The sequence below is a fragment of the Patella vulgata genome, chromosome 7 (genome assembly GCF_932274485.2).
Source record: "Patella vulgata chromosome 7, xgPatVulg1.2, whole genome shotgun sequence".
Taxonomy (NCBI): Eukaryota; Metazoa; Mollusca; class Gastropoda; family Patellidae; genus Patella; species Patella vulgata.
In genome coordinates this window covers 55,426,236-55,446,188 of record NC_065885.2, presented here as the reverse complement: position 1 = coordinate 55,446,188, position 19,953 = coordinate 55,426,236, and the positions used below count along the sequence as shown (strand labels likewise).

General features: G+C 35.9%; 1 protein-coding gene across 1 annotated transcript; it reads left to right on the top strand.

The window, feature by feature from the left end:
* The first annotated feature begins 104 nt into the window (after positions 1–104).
* Positions 105–14,696, top strand: LOC126827922 (protein RFT1 homolog). Its single transcript, XM_050557503.2, has 11 exons — positions 105–248; positions 950–1,063; positions 1,374–1,459; positions 1,959–2,075; positions 3,737–3,926; positions 5,300–5,401; positions 6,337–6,468; positions 9,372–9,450; positions 9,702–9,752; positions 10,719–10,849; positions 14,655–14,696. The coding sequence occupies exons 2-11, from the start codon at positions 1,001–1,003 to the stop codon at positions 14,694–14,696; spliced, it is 993 nt and encodes a 330-aa protein (XP_050413460.1). The 5' UTR covers positions 105–248; positions 950–1,000.
* The last annotated feature ends 5,257 nt before the right edge of the window (positions 14,697–19,953 follow it).

Below are 19,953 nucleotides of genomic sequence, written 5' to 3'. Positions count from 1 at the left end.
ATTTTTAATTATGTTTAAATTTTACCGGAATGGAGATTAGGGAATGATAATAAAATATATATTCATTTCGTGTAACTTTACCAGAAATAATTTGGAGTAGGTCACATGACCTAAACATGGAAGCGCCCATATGGAGTTAATATGAAAATGTAAAAATTTAATTACAGAATCGCATTAGGTTAGAGCATTGTTGGCATTCTTGGTCATACAGTGCCTGTCAGCCCACTTCTCCACTGTGCTGGAAAAAGGTCAATATGGATATCAGTTCTTTTTGACAAGACTGCGCCACAGTTTGTGTGATAGTTCTTTTAGTTTTACTTTTAGAAACGCCGAACGATCTCTGGTCGGACGCTCTTATTCTCTACTAACCGACTTATAAACCGTTCCTATTTATTCATCCCTAATAAGCTGCAATATGAAAATACCACTCTACCCTTACCTCATGTTTAAGGCTTTTTTGGACTTTTTACCTTCTATTTTTCACCACGATTCTTCTTTTTTTTTGGCCAAAAGGGAACATTTCTTAACACATCGGAAACATATTTATGAAAATTCCAAACTATTTTCAAGTAGAATTTTGTGATTGCCCTTGTATTAAGTTGTAAATCTATTGGACGTTTGTCTTTTTAAACGCTCATATTTTATTTGGGAGAATATTGTCATCACCTTTGTCCCCCTGTCTGCAATTCTTGTAAATACTCAACACTGACAGTGCTACCTGTCACTATTCAACAAATCATCTGAATGAGGCAGTCAAACGAAATAATTTTTTGTATAGTTGCTACCCCTGTTGTTGAAAACCTTGTAAACACTCTTTAGATCACACTTTAAGAGATATTTTGTTTTACACTTGTATGACTTGTCTAATCTGAACCAATATGATTTCATCTAAAAATAATATTTTTACTGACCGACAGATAGTTATAGCAGTTTGTTATATTTATTTCAGAATTTGTTTTATGTACCATAATATATAGGCCTACTGGTATAAAACTGAAAAATGAAGGGCTCGGATCTCTTGGCTGGGGCAGCTAAAGCTGCTACATACAATATGCTCTTACAGGTACATTCAATATTGGCTCCTATGTCTTGTCTTATTGGTACAGTATAATCAGTCACTTCTTTTGGTCAACATACTGACCCAATAATTTCAGTAATTATCCAGATCAAGCAATGTTTTACCTTAAGCTGCCTAAAACAAATTTAGAAGAGAAAGGGATACAATACAATATTGTATTTATCATATTTCTCTCACCTATTTCAAAGAAATTTTATATTTTTAAGATTACCATATTCATGAAACAGCTATATGTATTCAGCCTTTTATATGGATTTAATATTTTGTTAAAGCAAATTTTTCTTTTTTTTTTCAGTTTTCTTTGCGGATTATGACATTCCTGTTAAATGCATTTGTTTTACGATTTATTACCAGAGATATGTTGGGTGTGGTTAACGTCAGGTATAATTTGTATTATTTATCAGTTTGGGTTTCATGACAACAAGTTCAATAAAGGATATAAAATTCAAACTCGGGGTCATTGATTTGACTGACTGAAACAGCACATAGCACTGATCCCCAGGAAATAGATATCCAATTAGGTTAGAAATAACGCATCAACCTATCACACACACCAACCAAGACAGAATAAAGATGCGTATAGGTTGCATAAATGTAGTCTCTAAAGATCAACCACCTATCTGAGCAGGTTCAGTTAGCCAAGTGCATTATGAGTTTGTTTAATAAAGGGAAGTAATTTCAACTAAATCAATCCACAAATGTAACTACAATACAGGAGCCGGTTCTTCTCCTCCTACCTCTTGACATGCACTCCAAAAACCTGTGACAGCTGTAAATCGAAGAAGAGTAAGTGTAAAAAAATTGGATTGTCCCTTTAAAAAAAAAAAGTAGATGAATTTTGCACAGTTCTGTAATGTAATATTAATTTTCTTTATTTTAGACTGACGTTGCTGTATTCCACAACTTTGTTTTTAGCCAAGGAAGCGTTTGACAAAGCCTGCTTAAGTAAAAGTGAACATAAAAATTGGCAGCAAATAATAAATCTTCTTTGGTGTACGTAAGTTAATTTTTATATGCTTTTTTTTGTTTAGATTTCCCTTTATTAATTTTCTAATTTTTCTTGGATTTTCTAATTTTTTATGGTAAATGACTGCCCTGGATTTTTACTGTAGAATATATTTGTAATATGGCCAAACTAATATATGGCATTATTTAGTAGTCTTATTTGTATATGCCCTAACTTCAGTCATGTCCAAGTACTATTCTGTCAAACACTCCACAGCTCAGAGTTTTTGAGAATTTCTGTTGAAACTTGCTTGGATTGTGTGAATAGTCCTAAGGAGAAACTCTAGTGAAAACCAAATTTGTGCATTGATTTTTCAGAGTTGCCACCTCAAGTGTAAATACTAGACAGTTGAGTTGTGCACATGGCGCACACCAACCTTCTTGCAGAAGAAAAAGATTATCAACATATCGCTCCCTAATTGAACTCAAAACTTTTATCAGTAAATTTTATTATATGAATGTTGGATTATAGGGCTGGGTAAAATATCGATATAAATCGATAGTATCGATTGGACGGCCCAGAAAAGCACTATCGATAGCGGTGGGTTACTATCGATTATCGCTCTTCGTCTATTTTTCTTGCGTCTGAAATGTCAATGTTTTCTTTCAGTTAATCATAATACACCGCTCACTTTAATTACTATCAAGTATCAATGTAACACATAACAAAATTGTGACTGCTTATTGAACAGCCGTTTTTATAAATTCACTCTCATTGAAACTTTACTTTAGTTTTGAAGAAATTATTGTTGAATATCGCTAAATCGGAGATACCCGGATGTGTAAATAAAGTTAGAGTTATTTCCCTTTGCAAGCTTCAGAATTCGTCTGCCATATTGATATTTTCGCGCGCACGTACGCAATGTTTTGAATCGGAACAAGTTCATTTTGGTCCCTTAAACATGCATTATGCAAGAGCAAAATCTGCTTATTACAAGTCTTTCTTTAGGCCTGAAATGTTATCTAAATTATCAATTAGACATTAATTAACTTATCCAGACCATAACAAACTCTCGATGTCAAGGCTAGCCTTCGATGTAGGCTGGACTAGATTCCTATATGCCGCTAACGGCCAAAGATAATTAAATCAGAAAAAGTGGATAATCGAGACTATGCTGTTTATATTAATGATTTTAGTAATGATAACCGAGACTATGCAAAAATTTCACCGGCTTCTTTCTCGGCTCATAGTGGATCAATGTGACTGAAATTTTCAGCAAATTACCTTTACACTATCTAGTTTTTAACTATTATAGCGAGAACTGCCATCTCTTTATCTTATCTCCCATAATGTATCTTTAACATAATTGTTTATGATATTTCTTCATTCGGAACCACGGCTGCATTATTTTAATAATAAACAACATCAATTTACGTATATATATGTGATATAACAAGTTTTATTAATGTTTTCCAAATAAATCTCCTTAGACAGGAGCAAACGATCTTTCGGCTCGCAACTTCATATGGTTTTGAACTTTGAACTTACACTGTATCCAGTCTTGATGACGACCGTGAAAATAAGTTTGTTTTCGATACTATCGATTATCGACCGACATTTCATTGCCGATTATCGATAGTAAAAATCACTATCGATACCCAGCCCTATTGGATTATGAATCTGACCAAATGTATTTTTTTATTTTATTTCAGATTTCCAGTGGCTATAGTGTGTTGCAGTTTGCTTAGTTTTGTATGGTTATATATGGTAGATGTACCCGATACACAGTTAATACCATATTATAATATTGGTGTTATCTGCTTTGCTATATCTACTGTTATTGAAGTTATAGCAGAACCTTTAGTCATAGTAGGCCAAGCGTTTATGTTTGTCAAATTAAAAGTAATTTAGTTTCCTTTTTAGAATTCGGTGTATTGATGTATTGTAGCATGGAACAATGTCTAGTTCGTTGAGATGGGATGACATGTTCCTGAAGCAACGACCGCTAGTTTTACAACATCAGGCCGTTGCTAGATTACTTTGCAATTGCCAAAGACAAATGAAGAGCAGCGTCCAATCAGATTTTGGGAGATAAACACACTCAAATCAAACATAGCGTTCTCGGCGGAAACCTTGACATTGAACGAACCTTGAACTTTGCAACTCGATTATCACAGGTAGAAATTGTAGCTGAAAAGCATGAGACTTGGTATTTGGGATGATTGAGGAATCTGATAGGCTCTCAAGTTGGGCTTGTACCCAATCGGAATTAGTGCCAAAATATTCAGGGTATTAGTTGAAGGGCTTGATAAGATGTACAGAGTTAAGGCGAGATCAAGCCTTCTATTGAAGATGATGAGATGAAGAACTGAGGTACTGTCTACATGTTGGCATTCGTGAAAAGAACCCTTGACATTTGGAATTTGAAATAAGAGTAAATCACGTCGTCGTAGTCCAGGCAAAAGTGCACTCATAACACGAATGGGCTAATAAAGACGGGCATACGCCATACAGTGTGCTATGAGGAACATTTTGCCCGTGCAGCAACTCTATGGCCTACTCTTATATCGAATTCCAACTTCCAAGGGATATTTATGTGCATGCCAGTGTATACACAGGATCTTTTTTTCTTGTCCCATCCAAAAGACTAGACAGCTGTCCTTGTCAGGGCCCCCATCCTGCACCACTGACAAGGGGAAACCACGCTGGAAAATCCTAATGAACTTTCTCGGCCAATGCAGGGATCGAAAACTCGACCTCCAGGCTAGCAAGCCAGCGTCTTACCAAATTAGCCACCGTAGCTCCACACTCATAAAACACTAATGGGGGTTAGCACATGCGCGCTGTATCATACGGTCTGTCATCGAGTCAACTGGCATGGTTTCGATTCCCCGGTTGTACGTGACAAGGAGTAGGGTCGGCTGTCCAACCTCGTGGGTTTTCTCTGAGTCCTTCGGTTTCCTCCCACTGCTAAAGACCCCTACATGCAAGTGAATTATTGAAATAAAATTGAACCATATGTTAGTCCCAAAATGACTTAGTTTGTGTCAAGTGGAGGTTAAACCCTCTCTCTCTCTCTCTCTCTCTCTCTCTCTCTCTCTCTGGTAACACACTACTACATGTCGTAGATCTGTCTTCATTAGACCGGAAGTTTGAAAAACAGAGAATTTTATTTTTGGGATTTTTTTGTGGGGCTTGGTCCTTGTAATATATTGTGACTGTTTAACTTGTGCAGTATTAAAATGAACATATAATTGTTTGTGTTTTATTTGTAGGTTTTATTTTATGGAATCTCTCAGGGTGTAAAATGTTTACTTACTGTTATTTTAATTATATATTCACCTGATCTTGGTATCATCAATTTCTGTATTGCACAGGTAAGACTAGTTAATCATTTATATCGGTCATCCAATAATTTCATCTTCTCGAGTTAATTTTATCTATATAATATATATATTTGTGACTGCTGTTTGTCTGTAGCTACAGCTACACTATGGCTGTCTTGCAGCTGAAATATGGGGTCTAAGGGCAGCTTGAGCCAGGGAGTGACATAGGCCTGGTGGCGTTGCACTACCAATTTTGGTTTCAGAGTTAAACTACTTCCGATTTCATGGAACCTATTTAAGGAAGCATCGACGGGCTCTTCCCGTGCAACACCAGGTAAACAGCTAGTTTGTCTAAACCCTTGACAAACTAGCAAATTCTGGTGACATTGCTGATATCTTCTACCCAGTAGCTTTCGGTTTCTGAAATCCAGACCCAAACCATCTCTCTGGTTAGATATAAATGGTTACAGGTGTCATGTATGCTTACTCTTTAGGCAGTTTTAATGTTATGTAAGATAAAGTACTGACTCAGATGGCATCAAGATGTCTTCCCTACATACAAAAACAGAGGGCATTTGATTGGTTGAGTTATTATTTTGATTGACTACATCAATCAATCAAACCTATTGTATGTTATTGTATATTACAGATTATGTTATTTTCTTGTATATTTTACAGATGATATTAGTCTTTTATTGTATATATTACAGATGATATCAGTCTTTTATTGTATATTTTACAGATGATATCCGTCTTTTATTGTATATTTTACAGATGATATCAGTCTTTATGTTATTGTATATTTTACAGATGATATCAGTCTTTTATTGTATATATTACAGATGATATCAGTCTTTATTTTATTGTATATATTACAGATGATATCAGTCTTTATTTTATTGTATATATTACAGATGATATCAGTCTTTATGTTACTGTATATATGACAGTTTATATCAGTCTTTATGTTATTGTATATTTGACAGATTATATCGGTGCTAGTGTATGTTGTTCTGTACTATGGTTATTTTATAAACAATATGTCAAAGGTTAAAAAGACAGATGACTTTCCTTTTAAAAGTGTTGGCGATTTCCTACCCAAAAAACTTAAAGATAAAGTAAGAAAATCTTGTATTTATTTCCTAGATATTATGTTCTCCCTGCCTGCACTAGGATGTAAAGTCCTGAGCCACTTTCTCGGCCAACACTGAGATTGAACCCAGGTCCTCTTGGTTAGTGAGCCAGCACCTTTGTCACTGAGTCATCCAGTCACTACAACTTGGTGTTGTGCTCAAGAGGTCACGATGGCTAAGTGGGTAAGACACTGGCTCGCTAGTCTGGAGGTCGGGTGTTCGATCCCTGCATTGGCCGAGAAAGTACATCCAGATTTTCCGGCGTTTCGTTCGGATGGGACGAAAAATCGAGGTCCCGTGTACACATTCTCGTTCACGTAAAAGATCCCTTGAAAGTTGGAATTTGATATAAGAGTAGGCTATAGTGCTGCTGTACGGGCAAAATTTCCCACATAGCACACTTTATGGCGTATGCCCGTCTTCATTAGCCCAGTTTGGAGCAGAACGTTAAACCCCTTTTCATTTCATTTCGTGTAGTGCTCGGGGAAAGTAGACAGTTGTAAACCCAACCCTCGTTATCTAATCTAGATGGAACATTTTAAAGTACAGGAACTCAATATTTTTCGATGATTCTCAACAAAATTTAACAATTTGCCAACCATGGTTTGAAACTAAACATTAAACACAATCTGATTAAAATACAGATCTATATTTCGTTTCGTTTTTTTATACTTTCGATGGCCTACACTACATGAAGATCTGACAAGTTATAGTGATAGGTCACGTCAGGGGTCAAAAGACCGACTTTTGACTCCATGACGTCAGACATTTGATTAACCAATCAGCATTGATGTTACTAGTGGATTACCCGCAGTTCCGTGCAAAACACGCCCAAAGCTGCCGTAACAGACCGTTTCATTAGCTTATCCCTGACACCATTCAGAACACGAGTTAAATAACAACTCTTCCAGATCCTAGTGTAGTAAAGACGAAATTTTGAATTATAAAAAAGAAATGAAATACGATCTGTGTTTTAACCAGATTACATTAAACATACATTATGCAAGAGCTAAATCTGTCTATTGCAGGTCTTTCTTTAAGTCTGAAATGTTATCTCAATTATTAATTAGACATTAATTAACTTATCCAGACCATAATCAACTCTAGATGGCATGGCTAGCCTGCGATCTGTAGTGGATTATGAGCCGATTTACTGCATAACTTTCCTTCGCGATTTAACGATTAAATGGATAATCGAGACTATGCTGTTTATCGTACTGACTTTAGCAATGATGAACGAGGCTAGGCGGAAATTTCATTCGCTTAGTTCTGGGTTCATAGTGGATAAATTTGAATGAAATTTTCAGCAAATTGCCTTTACATTATCTAGTTTTATACGCCCACATTGAAATGCCGGTCCGGCGTCCACAAGCTCTAGAGGCGAAAGTTAATATCCGATTGACTTTAAATTTATATACAGTCTTTAAGGCCATGAAACGAAGAAGCCTATTGATTTTCAGCAATTTCCAATAATTACTGCCAGAGTTATGGCCCTTGATCACTTCAAAAAATCTTGTGGGCGCTCTAGAGGCTAAAATTAATATCCGATTGACTTTAAATTTATACACAGTGTTTAAGGTCATGAAGCGAAGAAGCCTATTGATTTTCAGCGATTTCCGATAATTACTGTCAGAATTATGGCCCTTGATCACTTCGAAAAATCCTGTGGACGCTCTAAAGGCCGAAGTTAATATCCGATTGACTTTAAATTTATACACAGGGTTTAAGGTCATGAGACGAAGAAGCTTATTGATTTTCAGCGATTTCCGATGATTACTGCCAGAGTTATGGCCCTTGATCACTTTGAAAAATCTTGTGGACGCTCTACAGCCAAATTTAATATCCGATTGACTTTAAATTTATACACAGTGTTTAAGGTCATGAGACGATGAAGCCTATTGATTTTCAGCGATTTCAGATAATTACTGCCAGAGTTACGGCCCTTGATCACTTTGAAAAATCTTGTGGACGCTCTAGAGGCTAAAGTTAATATCCGATTGACTTTAAATTTATACACAGTGTTTAAGGTCATGAGACAAAGAAGTCTATTCATTTTCAGCGATTTTCGATAATTACTGCCAGTTATGGCCCTTGATCACTGCAAAAAACCTTAATATCCGATTGACTTTAAATTTATACACAGTGTTTAAGGTCATGAGACGATGAAGCCTATTGATTTTCAGCGATTTCAGATAATTACTGCCAGAGTTACGGCCCTTGATCACTTTGAAAAATCTTGTGAACACTCTAAAGGCCAAAGTTAATATCCGATTGACTTTAAATTTATACACAGTGTTTAAGGTCATGAGAAAAAGAATCCTATTGATTTTCAATGATTTCCAATAATTACTGCCAAAATTATGGCCCTTGATCACTTTGTGACTCTCTAAAGGCTAAAGTTATCATCTGATTGACTTCAGAATGATACACAGAGTTTAAGAGCTTAAGACGAGCAAGTATATTGATTTTCAATGAATTTTTATGACTTGAACAGCTAAATCCATGATATTAAAAGTTTTGTATACTAAACGTTACCATGGTTTTCTGATAATTACTTCATGAGTTGTTACTCTTAATCAGATTTTAGTGTATTATAAATGTTTCATTACCGAAAGAAGTAAAAATATGCGACAACACTTGTTGATTGCCCGGACGATTTAGCTGCTGTGGGTGTATGTTTCGTTGCCTGGCAACCTATCTTTAACTATTATAATAAGAACTGCCAACTCATTATCAAATCTCCTATAATGTATCTTTAAATGCAGAAACTCCCACTAAAACAGCACAACCACTCGATATCCCAGTTGTAGTGAGACCCCCGGATGAAACTTATTGATGAATTTATAATCATCTGTGGTTCTAATAAAGTTATTATTTTGTTTTTTCAGCCATCTATTGACAGTCATTATGCCAGTTTAACATGGAGTTTCTTTAAACAGTCATTTTTAAAACAACTCTTGACAGAAGGTTCGTAATCTTCACTTCTTTTTTGCCTTGGTTCAAGTTTAGAAATAGAGGGAGGAGAAATGGAGCCTTCTAGCACAAATGCATGGTACATGTTTATTACACTGATTCGCTTGTGCATAGGGATCTTTTGCAGTGGTAAGAATTTTGAGAACCTGAAGAAAACCCCTGGGGGAAAAGTTACATATTGAAGAGATGTTTCCAGTTAATTTTTTAAAAATATTTTTTACAAGGTTTCATTTGATATATTTCAGGTGAAAAGTTTGTGATGACATTTTTTAAAGTGTTGAGTTTTGCTGATCAAGGTAAGATTAGTTTGATAAACTCTCTGATATAGTAAATGGTTGGTTGGTTGACCTTTGGGTTTTATTAGGTTTTCTGCTAAAGAGATCTGTCTGTATATATTGATAAAGATATAATGAAGGTTTCCCATAGACATTTTTTAGCAAGGTCCCCCACTTTGATCTATCTAGACAGCACCACGCCATAATTTTGCGAAAACTGTCAAATGCCACCCCAGATTATGATATACTTGTACACTGAGTTACCATGGAAACTGACAGCTACATTACATTAAAGTTGCCTTAAAAAGTTTTAATAATGCCCTGGGTTTCATGCTCAGTAATGATTTACCACGTGTTAGTCTCAAAAAGTCCCATTTTCTGGATGCATGATCAAATATGTGTACTGCTTAAAGATACATTATGGGAGATTAGATAAAGAGCTGGCAGTTCTCATTATAATGGTTGAAAATTAGATAATGTAAAGGGAATTTGCTGAAAATTTCAGTCAAATTGATCCACTATGAACCGTGATTTTAGCGATTGAATTTTCGACCTAGCCTCGATCATCATTACTTAAGTCGATAGGTTAAAATTATAGACTCTATTATCCATTTAATGATTAATTTATGAATGGAAGTCGAACAGGAAATCGAAACCTAATCCAACAAATATTGCAGGCTAGCGATGCCATCGAGAGTTGATTATGGTCTGGATCAGTTAATTAATGTCTAGTTAATAATTTAGATAACATTTAAGGCCTAAAGAAAAACCTGCAATAGGCAGATTTAGCTATTGCATAATGTTGTTTAATTAACTGTTCCAAAGACAGTTGTCAGTTGGTATTTTTGGTTATCTTGGCCGAAGTCTTGGCTATTACCGGTATATTGAAAATCCATCAATCTCATTTGGGTTGAGAGTAGTGTTTTTCATTTTTGAATTTCAAATCTCTCCCTTAACCAATATTTCTTGTACTTTGTATAAATCCAGGTATTTATGATGTCATCAATAATTTGGGATCTATGGCAGCCAGATTTATATTTTTACCTATAGAAGAAAATGGTTATTTATTTTTTTCCCAGTCATTAACAAGGGGTGTTGCTATACACAAACAGAAAAAGGTGGGTAAAACAAGCATTGTTTTCAATTTGATTAAAACACAGATCCTATTTCGTATCGTTTTTTATTGTTGAAAATTTCGTTCTACTTGTCTTTACTACACTAGGATCTGGAAGAGTTGTTATATAACCTGCGTTCTGATTGATGTGATGGATTAACCAATGAAACGGTCTTTTACGGCAAGTTCTTGGCGTGCGATGCACGCAGCTGTGGATATCCCACTAGAAACATCAACCCTGATTTGTTAATCAAATGTCTGGTGTCATAGGGTCAAAAGCGATCATTCACTGTAACTGGTTAGATCTTCATGTAGTGCCGGCCATGGAAAGTGTAAAAAACAAAACGAAATATAAATCTTTATTTTAATCAGATTGGTGTTGTTTGGTTTTTAAATTTTTTTCACTCATTTTTTTTTCTTGTTTTTTATACGCCCACATTTTCATGTGGACGTATATTGTCGTCGCCCCTGTCCGTCCGGACGTCCACAATTGTTTGTGAAGAGTCTACAGGTCACAATTTTTATACGCCCACATTTTCATGTGGACATATTATGCCGTCGCCCCTGTCCGTCCGTCCGTCCATCCGTCCACAATTGTTTGAGGACTCTCTACAGGTCACAATTCTTATCCGATTTCGACGAAACTTGAAATATAGGTTTATCCCCAAAAGATCTCGGCTGCTTTCGATATTGGCATGTATCGGATCGAAACTTCATGGATTATGGCCCCTGTTTGTACGAAAAATCACGTTTTTAGCTTGTGGACCCTATAGAGGTCACAATTTTTATCCGATTTTGTTGAAACTTGAAATGTAAGTTTATAACCCAAAGATCTCAGTTCCTTTCGATATTTGCGCATATCAAACAGTAACTTCCTGAATTATGGCCCCTGATTGTACGAAAAGTCACGTTTTTAGCTTGTGGACCCTATAGAGGTCATAATTTTTATCCGATTTAAAAAAACGTTCTATTATATCACCGTTACACCCTAAGGATGACTGAGTTCGAATTTCGTGAAAATCGGCCCAAAATTGACAGACAAAATGGCCGCCATTCGTTCTCAAATAGCGTAAGAAAATGGTATATCAAGGTTGTGGACCCTATAGAGGTCACAATTTTTATCCGATTTTGTTTAAACTTGAAATGTAAGTCTATAACGCAAAGATCTCGGTTCCGTTTGATATTCGTGCATATCGGACCGTAACTTCCTGAATTATGACCCCTGATTGTACGGAAAATCGCGTTTTTAGCTTGTGGACCCTATAGAGGTCATAAAACGTATTATTATATCACTGTTAGATCCCTAAGGACATCTGAGTTTGAATTTCATGAAAATCGGCCCAAAATTTACAGACAAAATGGCCGCTGTTCATTCTCAAATAGCGTAAAAATATGGTATATCAAGGTTGTGGACCCTATAGAGGTCACAATTTTTATCCGATTTTGTTGAAACTTGAAATATAAGTTTATAACCCAAAGATCTCGGATCCTTTTAATATTTGCCCATATCGGACCGTAACTTCCTGAATTATGGCCCCTGATTGTACGAAAAATCGTGTTTTTAGCTTGTGGACCCATTAGAGGTCATAATTTTTATCCGATTTAAAAAAACGTATTATTATATTACCGTTCCACCCTAAGGACAGTTGAGTTTGAATTTTGTGAAAATCGCCCCAAAATTGACAGACAAAATGGCCGCCGTTCGTTCTCAAATAGCGTAAAAATATGGTATATCAAGGTTGTGGACCCTATAGAGGTCACAATTTTTATCCGATTTTGTTGAAACTTGAAATGTAAGTTTATAACACAAAGATCTCAGTTCCTTTCGATATATGCGCATATCGAATTGTAATTTCCTGAATTATGGCCCTTGATTGTAGGAAAAATCACTTTCTTGTTAGCTTGTTCTCTATCCATCTCTTGAAAATGTGGGCGTATCCTGCCTGGCAGCCACTGGTTATCCGATTTCAATGAAACTTAAAATATAGGTTTATCACCTTTATCTCGGTTCCTTTCGATATTAGCATGTATCGGACTGTAACTTCATGGATTATGGCCCCTGATTGTACGAAAAATCACGTTTTTAGCTTGTGAACACTGTAGAGGTCACAATTTTTATCTGATTTATTTTAAACTTGAAATGTATGATTATAACCCAAAGATCTCGGTTCCTTTCGATATTCGCGCATATCTGAACTTAACTTCCTGAATTATGGCCCCTGATTGTACGAAAAATCGCGTTTTTAGCTTGTGGACCCTATAGAGGTCATAATTTTTATCTGATTTATTTTAAACTTGAAATGTATGATTATAACCCAAAGATCTCGGTTCCTTTCGATATTCGCGCATATCTGAACTTAACTTCCTGAATTATGGCCCCTGATTGTACGAAAAATCGTGTTTTTAGCTTGTGGACCCTATAGAGGTCATAATTTTTATCCGATTTAAAAAAACGTATTATTATAACACCGTTACACCCTAAGGATGGTTAAGTTCGAATTTCCTGAGAATCGGCCCAAAACTGACAGACAAAATGGCCGCCCTTCGTTCTCAAATAGCTTTAAAATATTGTATATCAAGGTTGTGAACCCTATAGAGGTCACAATTTTAATCCTATTTTGATGAAACTTGAAATGTAAGTTTATAACCCAAAGATCTCGGTTCCTTGTGAAATTCGCGCATATCGGAACGTAACTTCCTGAATTATGGCCCCTGATTGTACGAAAAATTGCGTTTTTAGCTTATGGACCTTGTAGAGGTCATAATTTTTATCCGATTTAGAAAAACGTATTATTATATCACCGTTACACCCTAAGGACGACTGAGTTCGAATTTCTTGAAAATCGGCCCAAAACTGACAGACAAAATGGCCGCCGTTCGTTCTCAAATAGCGTAAAAATATGGTATATCAAGGTTGTGGACCCTATAGAGGTCACAATTTTTATCCGATGTTTTTGAAACTTGAAATGTAAGTTTATAACCCAAAGATCATGGTTCCTCTCGATATTCGCGCATATCGGACCGTAACTTCCTGAATTATGGCCCCTGATTGTACGAAAAATCGTGTTTTTAGCTTGTGGACCCTATAGAGGTCATAATTTTTATCCGATTTAAAAAAACGTATTATTATAACACCGTTACACCCTAAGGATGGTTAAGTTCGAATTTCCTGAGAATCGGCCCAAAACTGACAGACAAAATGGCCGCCCTTCGTTCTCAAATAGCTTTAAAATATTGTATATCAAGGTTGTGAACCCTATAGAGGTCACAATTTTAATCCTATTTTGATGAAACTTGAAATGTAAGTTTATAACCCAAAGATCTCGGTTCCTTGTGAAATTCGCGCATATCGGAACGTAACTTCCTGAATTATGGCCCCTGATTGTACGAAAAATCGCAATTTTAGCTTGTGGACCCCATAGAGGTCATAATTTTTATCCGATTTAAAAAGACGTATTATTATATCACAGTTAGACCTTAAGGACGACTGAGTTCGAATTTCGTGAAAATCGGTCCAAAACCAAATTTTATAACCCAAAGATCTCGGTTCCTTTCGATATTCGCGCATATCAGACCGTAACTTTTATGGCCTCTGATTGTACGAAAAATCACTTTCTTTTTAGCTTGTTCTCTATCCATCTCTCGAAAATGTGGGCGTATCCTGCCTGGCAGCCGCTGGTTCACTCATTAAATATAAAACAAACCTTTCATATGTGTTCCCAAAAAACAAACGTTTAAGTGACATGGCCTAAACTGCAAAATCAAGTTATTAATGAAAGGAGATTGCTGAACCTTCTGTTATATTCCAGGAATCTGTGGAACTGTGTTGTGATGTTTTAAGATCTCTATAACTCTGATTGGTTTTATTATAATACATTCCAGGAATCTGTGGAACTGTGTTGTGATGTTTTAGGATCTCTATTGAAGATCGTAACCTTAATTGGTTTTATTATATTAGTGTTTGGTTATTCTTATTCCTACCTGGCGTTAGATTTATATGGAGGACAAATTCTTACTTCAGGTTCAGGTTAGTTGCAAATTTCTAGTGATGCCATTAAAAGGTATGATTTGACAAGGTGGGGAAGGGGGAATTGAGAGGAGGTGAATGACCTAACACTGGCTCTTTAGATCATAAGGTCTATCATTGAGTCAAGAGACATGGTTTCAAACCCACAGATGTACGAGACAAGAAGTGGGTTTGATTGCCTGCCTAAGCTCATGGGTTTACTCCGAGTGCTCCAGTTTTCTCCCACTACTAAAGACCTATATGACCACTGAGCTATTGAAATGGAACTGTATCATATGTCACTAGTTTGTGTTGAGTAGACGTTAAACCCTATTGACAGTTTATATTGGAAGGCTGTTAGACGATATAGAAAAAATATTCTGGTTCTCAGATGTTGGATGACTTGTTTTTATTTCAAAATATATATATCTATATGTGTTTATTGTAGGGCTTATATACTGAGCGCCATGGAAAACGCATCACTTTTTTTTCCCAAATATTTTATTACTAGGTGGTTTTGTATGTATAATATTATGCAATCCTATGAACTATTGTTTCACACAATGCTCCCAAACGCAAAAAATATCGGCCTGTGTGCAAAAAAAAAATTGCACAAGGTGCACCTAATATTCACGTGCAGCATTGTGTGTGAGCCCTTTAAAAGCATGTTTTCAACTTAATGTGCAGTACATGAACTGTGAAACGTCAATCTGTCATAATTTGTTGTTCGAAGTGTGAAGGAATCGAGCTAGAGATGCCGAGACTTACTGAAAATCAACGGAATGAAGCCATGGGAATGTCCGGGGCTGGCATGTCTACACGTTCTATTGCCAGACACTTCAATTGTCACCAGTCCACTATTGTAAGGTTGGTGGAACGTGTTCGAGTTACTGGATCAACACGTGACCGTCAACGTCCTGGTCCACAACGCGTTACAACCCAGGCTCAAGACCGCTACATCCGGGTCACTCATCTGTGTGACAGATTCCACCCAGCGACTCGAACATGTGCAGCAGTCGTCAGAAGACAAGGACCAATAAGTGCCAACACCGTAAGACGTCGTCTAAGAGAAGTAGGACTCCGTGCATGACGACCTTATGTTGGAGCTATCCTCAGGAATCATCACCGTCAGCGGCATTTGATATGGGCTCAAGGACACCAGACATGGAGAAGAGTAGACTGGCAAAGTGTGCTCTTCAGTGATGAGAGTCGCTTTCATCTTTATCACGCTGATGGCACCGATAGAACATGTCTGGGATGAGATTGGACGCCGTCTGTATCGGAGACCACAGATGCACACCATTGCTGCTTTAGAAGCTGCTCTTGTCCAAGAATGGAACAGTTTTCCCCAGGCGACGTCGCTGCACAGCGTGCGTAAGAGCCCGTGGAGGACACACGCACTACTGACATCTGTGTCGTACTTTTGGTTTTGACCCCTCTGACTTTGTACCCTTGATTACAGATTAAACATCCATAAGTGTACAAATGTGTTGTTATTGATGTGTTCCCATTTGAATATTGTTCACAATAAGAAGCAAATTAAATAAGATATGTTCACAGGATCATTTTGTTATACGAAAAACTAAGTGATGCGTTTTCCATGGCGCTCAGTATATTATTAAAATGGTACTGTCTATATGTATTTATTATAGGGCTTATATATATTATTAAAATGATATTGTCTATATGTATTTATTATAGGGTCTACATTATTAAAATGGTATTGTCTATATGTATTTATTATAGGGCCAATATTATTAAAATGATATTGTCTATATGTATTTATTATAGGGTCTACATTATTAAAATGGTATTGTCTATATGTATTTATTATAGGGCCAATATTATTAAAATGGTATTGTCTATATGTATTTATTATAGGGCCAATATTATTAAAATGGTATTGTCTATATGTATTTATTATAGGGCCAATATTATTAAAATGGTATTGTCTATATGTATTTATTATAGGGCCAATATTATTAAAATGGTACTGTCTATATGTATTAGTTATTGCTATTAATGGTACTACAGAAGGTTTTGTTTTTGCTGCCATGAGTAAAGATGATGTAGATAAGTAAGTCGGATGAATGTTACATATGAATGTTAACATATGAATGTTAGCATATGAATGTTACATATGAATGTTACACTTTACATGGAACCAAAGTAGGATAAATTTCTGATAATGGCACATTGAACAATCCTTGCAAATTGAAAAAGATAAAATATTTAAACAAAAATTATTCAAAATATTCCATTGGTTGCAGGGATAATGGATAGTTGTAAGCGAACAATATGCACAGTACAAATAGATGCAACAAGACATGTTCACGTCACAAGGATCATCTGCCGCATGTAGTAGGGTGTATTTGTCTGTCCATTGTCTAGCTACAGCCTAAACTGTACACACACATACAACGCTGATCAGCATATTGAGGCAGTGATAATGAGTGATTTATTAATTATGATGTGCCGAACAAAAGTTAACAAAGGGATATTAAAACAAGATCCATTTTGATTATAATTTTTCTAATTATAAATTTCTCAGATTTATCATCCAGGTATTATGGATCTTGTTATTTATCTTTCAGATATAACCATAAGATGTTTATATTTTCTGTTCTCTTTTTGACGTCATCATGGTTTTTAACTAAAGTGCTGGGTAGTGTGGGTTTTATACTAGCCAACTGTTTAAATATGTTAGCAAGAATACTTCATAGGTAAGACTTACATGATAATACCACATAGGTAAGACTTACATGATAATACCACATAGGTAAGACTTACATGATAATACCACATAGGTAAGACTTACACCATAATACCACATAGGTAAGACTTACACCATAATACCACATAGGTAAGACTTACACCATAATACCACATAGGTAAGACTTATATCATAATACCACATAGGTAAGACTTACACCATAATACCACATAGGTAAGACTTATATCATAATACCACATAGGTAAGACTTACTTTGTAACCTCTTTTTGAGGGGTTGGATGGCCGAATGGTTAGCGTGTGCTCATTGGATGGCCGAATGGTTAGCGTGTGCTCATACATTGTATCATAAAGTCTGTAATTGAATCATGGTGTCATCTGTCGTGGTTTCGAAATCCCGGTTGTATGTGTCAAGGAGTAAGGTCGCCTGTCCAATCTCGTTGGTTTTCATTTGGGTCCTCCGTTTTCCTCCCACTGCACGCAAGCAAATGATTGAAATAAAATTGAATCATATGTTAGTCCCAAAATGACCTAGTTTGTGTCAAGTGGAAGTTAAACCCCCCTTGTGTGCTCTTGCGTGATTTTGGGTATGTACTTTTGGAAACCGAATGTGTGCCCTTTTGATTATTTGTCATTAACGTAAATTGCTTGGATTTGATATGGAGGGAATATGGACACCTGCCTTACTTCTTGAGTTTTCTCCCACTGATAAAGAACCCTGCATATATACAAGCCAATTATTGAAGGTGAAGATGTAGCATATGTCAGACCCAAAAATAACTATTTTGCTTAAACTTGAAATTTTCATTTTATTTTTTCTATTTTCAGTGTTTATTTTATTTTAAGATATTTTAAGGGGAGTGAATATCATCCATTAAAACATCTACTGCCATCTACACCTGTAATAATATCACTTATTTTATCTCTTATTATTACAATAATATCTGAGGTAAGTCTCACTTGTATTAGGTCCGTAGACAGTTTGGGGGGGGGGGGCACAGAGGGATATGATTTTTTTTTTTTGTATCATTGCATCCACCAAGGACAGCATACACAGTTTAAACAAAAATTGATCATACAATTATAACATAACATCTGGGGTGATCCTTTATGGATGTACAATGTGATATAACAAGTCTATAAGCATTAAAAGATGGTCGGTATAATGAGAATCAGTATAGAGCTAAAACGAAAATTATCTAAACTAGCCTGAAAAATAAACAAACTACTTCTACCGTAACTATTAGTATAATAAACATATTATATTGAACTGGGGTGTTGGTTAACAGGTAACTCTGATGCTCTTTCTTGGAGACACTTATAGGCAACACAAATAAAATAAGTTGTTTCTCGGGCACCGCCCGCACGCAAAATTGATTGCGCGTGCGGCCTATTTATTAGTCTTGATGAAAAATAAAAAATATGTAACGCCCGCCCGAACATCGATAAGCAAGTCATAAAAAGAATATGCCGCATGTATCTACATGCCCCATACGTGAATATCCATTCAAATGTATTAAACTGATTCAGATGCAAACGCTCATTTACGGGTATTTTTTATTGATATCGAAAGAACCTCCATTTTTGTATCACAGGTTAATTATTATAACTTGTGGCTACGAATACGATACGATGATAGTCACCATACCTCAGTCAGAATCTGGGTCATTAGCACATTTAACGGTAGTTTTGATAATCCGGAAAATAATAATTGGATTACACATTTGATGGTTTTACTGACCAGTTGTTAGTTAAATTTAAATAGTCATTCGATATAAACCCCAGATAGAACACCGAATATCCTGAGAAACACACCGAATATCCTGAGAAACAGTCATTTCCCGAATCCCGATGACACGTGACATGCATTGGTTGGAATTAGGTCAATCATTATAAACCAGCGATACTAGATTTAGATCTAAGTGTCGTTTACCGTGATGATTATTTCTGATACACATGCTGACAGAGGCTTACTCTTTAAAATATTGTCGTTATTATGGACGTCTATTAATAGTCGTACGGAATTTTATTTTGAACCAATTTTAATTATGGTTGTCACCATTACCATTAGTAAGCTACATTACGTGAATTAAATATGGAAAATTATTTTCCTTTCAGTCAGTGTTCAGTGTTTGAGTAGACTTGATTTTTGGGTTTATGTTCTAAGTATGTATAATATATAACTGAAAGCAAAACCGTAGACGAGTAATGACATTCTCATTAAAAAAAAAAAAATACAAGGCCTCCCTCCCGCCCCAACAATTTTCAACAATAGCCAAATTTTATTTTGCACCATCCTCTAGCCAGAAATGATGTAAAAAAAAATAACCCGCCCTTCCCCCCCTATAGTTTCAGCTGTCAGTTGCCCGAG

Coding starts and splice junctions, on each gene's coding strand:
- LOC126827922 (XM_050557503.2), top strand. CDS start 1,001: ATGAAGGGCTCGGATCTCTTGGCTGGGGCAGCTAAAGCTGCTACATAC. Junction 1,064..1,373: donor CATACAATATGCTCTTACAG/GTACATTCAATA, acceptor TTTTTTTTTCAG/TTTTCTTTGCGGATTATGAC. Junction 2,076..3,736: donor ATAAATCTTCTTTGGTGTAC/GTAAGTTAATTT, acceptor ATTTTATTTCAG/ATTTCCAGTGGCTATAGTGT.